Source organism: Grammomys surdaster, unplaced genomic scaffold, assembly GCF_004785775.1.
Source record: "Grammomys surdaster isolate TR1022 unplaced genomic scaffold, NIH_TR_1.0 126185, whole genome shotgun sequence".
NCBI classification, from domain to species: domain Eukaryota; kingdom Metazoa; phylum Chordata; class Mammalia; order Rodentia; family Muridae; genus Grammomys; species Grammomys surdaster.
Window position 1 is genome coordinate 3,367,007 of NW_021620991.1, and position 6,000 is coordinate 3,373,006.

At 54.2% G+C, this 6,000-nt stretch overlaps 1 protein-coding gene across 4 annotated transcripts in view; it reads right to left on the reverse strand.

The window, feature by feature from the left end:
• Acot7 (acyl-CoA thioesterase 7) overlaps window positions 1-6,000 on the reverse strand; it is an 87,046-nt gene that overhangs the window by 6,104 nt on the left and 74,942 nt on the right. For all 4 annotated transcript variants that reach the window (XM_028757790.1, XM_028757789.1, XM_028757792.1 and 1 more), the window contains exon 8: window positions 2,864-3,048. In XM_028757790.1, the coding sequence (XP_028613623.1) occupies window positions 2,864-3,048 (185 nt within the window). The remainder of the gene's footprint in view (window positions 1-2,863; window positions 3,049-6,000) is intronic.

Below are 6,000 nucleotides of genomic sequence, written 5' to 3' on the forward strand. Positions count from 1 at the left end.
AGGAGCAGGCCCAGCAAAGCAGGTGTTTCTCAGTCACACTGCAGACACTTGAGCCAGAACCTAAATGGAGGCCAGCAGCCCAGGGCCCAATCAGCAGGTCTGATTCAAAGGCTGCACAGAGAGGAGATGAGGCCCTCTTTCCTGGCCTGCCAGTGCCAAAGTCCTGGGAAGTCACTGTCCAGCCCTCCCTCATGGTCTTCCTGTCACGATGAGAATGAACGGCATCTCCTAACTCCATCTGTGCCACACACGAGGACATGTTTCGGTGGCCACCAAAGACCCTAACCACCTGCCCCTTCCAATCCTCAGACCCCCATGGTCACCTTTCCCAGAGGCAGAGGATGACGGTGGCAAGGTGCTGGCCTAGGTGTTCATCGTCTCCTAAGCAGCGGCAACCCTGCTGAGGACAGCGGTGAAAACCACTGCAGGGAGGACATGTGGTCTCTTTCTGGTGGCATCTTTGAACGATGGATTCACTTGGAAGACATGGGTCACAGGGAGTCCGCCCATGGACAGTCCCTTGATTTCTCTGCTTTTTAGCTACAGTGAGAAGCAAGTCTGTTTTACCACACCCTGTGTCACAATGCTCTGCCTTCTAGAGGCCTGCAGTGACAGAGCCAAGGTACCAAGGAACGATGCACATAAAATCAGAAGCCCAGTCCCCAAGAAGAAAGGAGCAGGTGCTTCCCTCAGGTATTCTGACATCAGGGCTCATGGCAAACCTGGCCATCACTGGTGCACTGGGCCGAGTAGATAAAACCGTCACCTTTCACTGGTCCTTGGTTGAGATCCTCTGGCTATGAGCAAGCCTCACTTTGGGAAGGAGAAGAAAGCTGGCCACAGCCCTGATTCCTTCACTGCCTCATTTGAACCTGGACCACGTGCTCCCTATCACCAGAGGGCTACGGACTGAGGCAGGGTCTGGCCCACCTGCCTGTGTGCCGTTCATAAGGTGCATACGACCGGGCATGACAGGGCAGCCGAGTCTCTGCAATTGGATCCAGATTTTATGAGAATGTATAAATCAAATCCTCTTTGTGAGTTCCCTACATCCTGAGACCCAGGCTGGGCACCTCCCATTACAGAGTGCTTGTTGGAGCCCTTGAGTCTAACTGGGGCAAGTTCTGCCCTCACAGGGGCCGGAGGGATCCCCAGCCCAACACTGACTGCATATGGATCTTACCTCCCTCAAAGCACTTCTCTTACCCTGGCCAAAAAGAAAAGAAAAAAAAAATGACACAGTACTGAGTCCCCGGGAGCCACAGGTCCTGAACCACAGGAGGCTGCTCTCCTACCACCCTCCCCACTATCCATAGCTCCGACAGAAGCCTGTGGCTCATCCCATTCCAAGGTTAAAGGGCACTGCTCCAGGGAGCGTGGGTGGCAGGTGTGGGCCATGCTTCCTGCACAGGCGGCCAGTGTAACAGTCAGCCTGGGTATGGCAGCAACTGCAGGCATCCTGGCACACAAGCGCTCCCCACATCAGGAAACACCTCCACAGAAGCAAACAAGGCTGCATTCCATGTCAGCAGGGCCCTGGGGAGGGAGCTAAAAATAGACAGGAGCTTGAAGATGGCTGGTAACGGGGGCGGGGGGCAGGCGGGAGCAGGAGGGGCATCATGCACCCTCGTGTAGCTGGGTGCAGTTCACGTGTGTACCCAGATCCAGGATTTGTGCTTGTGTGGCTGGTTCCCAAGCACACCCAAGCCTAGCAGAATCCTTCTCTAGGAAGTCTTCGCCACCCTCCGTGCTGACTACTCCTGCTCACCTCAGTAAAGAACCAAAAAGCATCAAAGGAGCATCTTCAACAAGTGCAAAGTAACAGCCTGGACCCACAGGACACCACCGAGGGCAGAATCTCAAGGCTGGGGACAGACACCTATCCCTCTCTCCCACCCCCTGCAGTGCTCCACGTCTAGCTGCCTCCTCTCCGAGCATTGTTCCTCCTGTGCACTCCTCGGGATGCACTTTCTACTGCTTCAGTGAAGGTCATGGGCCAGGAACCTGACTGCAAGGTACACAGGGTACATGACCCAACCTTGCAGAGCCCACCCTAGCCTCACTGTTGGGCACTCAAAAAAGATGCACCTGACCATGTAGCTGGGAAGGAGGACTCATGGTTTCTTGTAGAGTGCTGAGAGCACGCCCACAGCAGCACCAGCCCTCTCTACTTCCAGATGCATCAAGATGCAGACCATCCACTAGCTCTGGAGCTACCCCTCATCTTGTGCCCATTTGAGTAATCCTGGAGACCCGAACCCCTCAGCCGTTTAGAAAACCCTTGGACATGGCCCTGTTTTTGTTTGTTTTTAATCTGCTCCTGTATGAGCCTGCCTGCCCTTGCACAGCCTCCTTAGACGGCTTCTCCCTGCTTCCCACCCCAGGCCTCTGTTTGGCCAAATCCTTCCTTGTTACTGCTGGCCAGGACTTTCTAGTCTCCTCACGTCCTGCCTAAGGTCACACAGCTGACATGTGGGCTACTCCTTCCCCATCTGCAAGAGCCCCAGTAGCACAGAACTGAAGCTTGCTTTTCACCGGGTGACACAAAAGCCCAAAGTCACATTGGGAGGGCCCACGCCTCAGTCCTCCAACCTCAGCTCTCCTAGTCCCCTGATGAGCTAGAGAAGACAAGAGCACACCCCAGCATGTATACACAACCCCAGGAACCCGGGCACTGTGCTATCATAAGGAGCCGGTGATGGTGACAAGCTCAGAGAGGTCCGTCCTGACCCATCTGCCCACCCTACAGCCTGTAGCTTACAGCACCCCTTCTAGAGACTTGACTGTACCCGGGCACAGCCCATGGTCACAGGTCTGGGTCATGCCTTGTTTAGGACGGGATGGTACTCTCGAGGACACTTACCACAAGCTGAGGCACAGGCAGCGGCTTGCCCTCCTGGTTTAGGGACACGTAGGTGAAGAAGGCACTGGCGGCCCGGTAACGCTTCTGTGAGTTGTCCACCACAGGGTCAGCGTCCACCAGGACCTCAATCTCCATGGACTTATTGCTCGTGAAGGTCATGCGTCCGGAGATGGTGATGACACAGCCTGCGGAGGACAGGGAGCTGCTGCGTCACCACAGCAGCGTGTGTCCCAGCAGCCTGGTCTCCACCCACGGCCACCATGTGGGCAGGGCATGCCAGAGGGAAGCCATGTTACTGGGGACAGTTAAGATGCTGAGTTAGGCAACAAGGCAGCGGCCACTACGAGAGGTTACAACAGACTATTAGTGTGTGTCACATTAGTCGGTGAGTCATCTGTCTTCACAGCAGACATTCACTGCTGCTCCAACATTACAGCAGCCACTAGGTCCATGCCCACCAAACACAAGGCCAGGAGGGGCAGATCAGTCAGTCAGGCTCTGGGCGAGCTTGCTCAGTTCTGCTTCAGGGGGAGGTTGAACCTGCCACCTTTCCTGTCCTCTAGGGCAAGGTGGTGCCCACTAGCCACACAGCTGCCACACTGATGTTCTGAGCACCACAGGAGAGTCCAGAGGTTTACAATCTTTACGCTGGACTGACAGGAGCACATGACTGTCAGGCTCGCTCTATAACCCTATGGGTCTCAAACATAGGCTGAAGTTTCGTCTTCTGAGTTGTGGGACAACATGTCAGGATTGTACTGTGGTACACCTCTTGCCAGCACCGACATGGGGTCATGTGATCATGACTTTAGTCCACAGTCACTGCCCTTGTAGAAACCCACGTGACTCCTCTCGTCTACCACACCCATCCTTGGGAACATGGTGCTTTACTGGCTTCTGCTTCTGGATATGACATCTCTGCTCTGTCACCACCCACCCTTTACACAGAGCTGCCAATCCTGACTTTACCTCTCTCCACCCTTGGCAGTTTCTGGTCTCAGGATGCTTGGATCTGCTCTTATAAATGAACACAAGGGAGCCTGGCCTCCAGAGGACCATGAATGGGAAGGCAGTAGACCCGGTGCTGAGGCTACTGCTTGGCACGTAGTACCATTCCTATCCATGACATGACTGCCAGCCACAGTGTTGGCCTGTGGGGCCTTTGGTTAAAGCGGGCTCCTGGATACTACCATTTCTGACTGATATGTGACCATTATCAGAATTCTTATCCTATCTTTAAGCATGGTGGTCTTCTGGGACAGTCCATGTGGGTCACAGGATCTACTCTCAGGGACCAGTGCTGGCTGCAGGGCCCTACAACACATATCTAATGTCCTAGCTTCAAGACAGGCCCTGCAGGACGCATTGAGACAGCCAGAGAGAAAGAGACAACAATGAAGACAGTGGGCTATTCTGTTAAGAAGTACCAGAAAGTTCCATTCCACATTTAGCTTCATACTTACACAGGGTGTTTCAGTGCAGGACGTGGCCATTTCTGGGAAGGAGGGAGGGAGGGAAGAGCCAGGTGATCAGCGACAGGAGGCCTGACACAGTTGTAAGGCTGTTACCTGTGAGCATCTGCCAATGGTGACCACACCCTATGCCAACCACATCCTGGGCCTGTCACCAGCTCAGGGTCTAAAAACAAGACTAATCACCCCAGGCCTTGCTGTACCTCTGCCCTCTCCTCAATGTCCACTGAGAGCAGGGCTGCAAGGCAAGTGGGAAAGAAGAAACCGGCAACATGTCTTCAAAGACCAAGGGTCATCTGAGGGGCCGCTGTGTGAAGGCTGACTATTACCCACTGCTGTGAGTTGCAGAGAACAAACGGAAACATGCTGTCTGCCATCACTCATCAAACCCACTTCCTACCATCCGCCATGGCAAAACCCTGGCTGCTCCTGATTTAATGTCTAGGTTGGAAATCCAATGCTTTTAACCCCAAGTTTAAGTCAGAAATGGCTGGTTCTGAGACCTGGACCAGGGGACACAAAGCAGGAAGGTTCTGGAATCAGGGATGCCACACAGCAAACACCCCAAAACTGGGCCTTTTTGGTCCCAGGAGAGCTGCCTCACGTGTCACGCAAAAGCCTCAGGGACAGTTCTGACAGGATCCCACTACAGAGCTGGCACCTGACGCAGCAGCTGAGGGACGGATCAAATTGGAGCTCCTGTTGGAAGTCAGCTCCTCAGCTCCAGGGCCCAGGGCAGCACAGAGCACACAGAGAGCCTGCGATGTCAAGGCCTGCCCAGGGAAGGAGGTCCATCTGGGGTGGGGAATGGGAGAGAGAGGCAGCTAAAAAGTGGCCGAACGCTTTCGATACTCCTATCCTGACCTTCCTTCCACACTCCATTAGGGCCTCCAACCACAGACACTTCCCCTACAATGGCAGCCTGGTTCGCCCTTTGTGTCCCTTCTCAGGGACATTGGCAACAGCCCATCTTCCTCCACTGCAGCCCTCCCACCTAGTCTGCGATCATGCTCCCACATGGATCTCACCAGTGTCCCAGTCTGGAATGCTCAGGGGCAAAGCAGGGTTCTCATAATGTGGTGAGTAAACATGCAGACCCACAGGGCTGTGGACCACAGGAACCTAGCACACTGCTGGCTCCCAGAGCTCAGGGGAGCCCTAGACCCTGCTGTTACCCCAGAGTGGACAAGGGGCAGGCCTGAACTGAGTGGCTCGGAAGCACAGCACTGGCCTCCATCAAAGCATCTTTTCTTACAGGTTCATTGTACACGTATACATGCTCTGCCTGCATGTTTGTGGACTGGAACTGCTGGTTTGGAACCACACGAGTCCTGGAATTGAAGCTTAGTTCTCTGCAACAAGAGCTCTAACTGAGGAGGGCAGTGGTGGCGCACGCCTTTAATCCCAGCACTTGGGAGGCAGAGGCAGGCGGATTTCTGAGTTCAAGGCCAGCCTGGTCTACAGAGTGAGTTCCAGGACAGCCAGGGCTACACAGAGAAACCCTGTCTCTAAAAACCAAAAAACCAAAACCAAAAAAAAATCAAAAAGAGCTCTAGTTGCTGAGCTCCAGCCCCTCGGCTTCATTGTTAACAACCACTGTGCTGCCCAAACAGTCTCGGTCCACGCAGGACAATTCAGAGTGTAATTAAAACAGTCTCAGTCCAC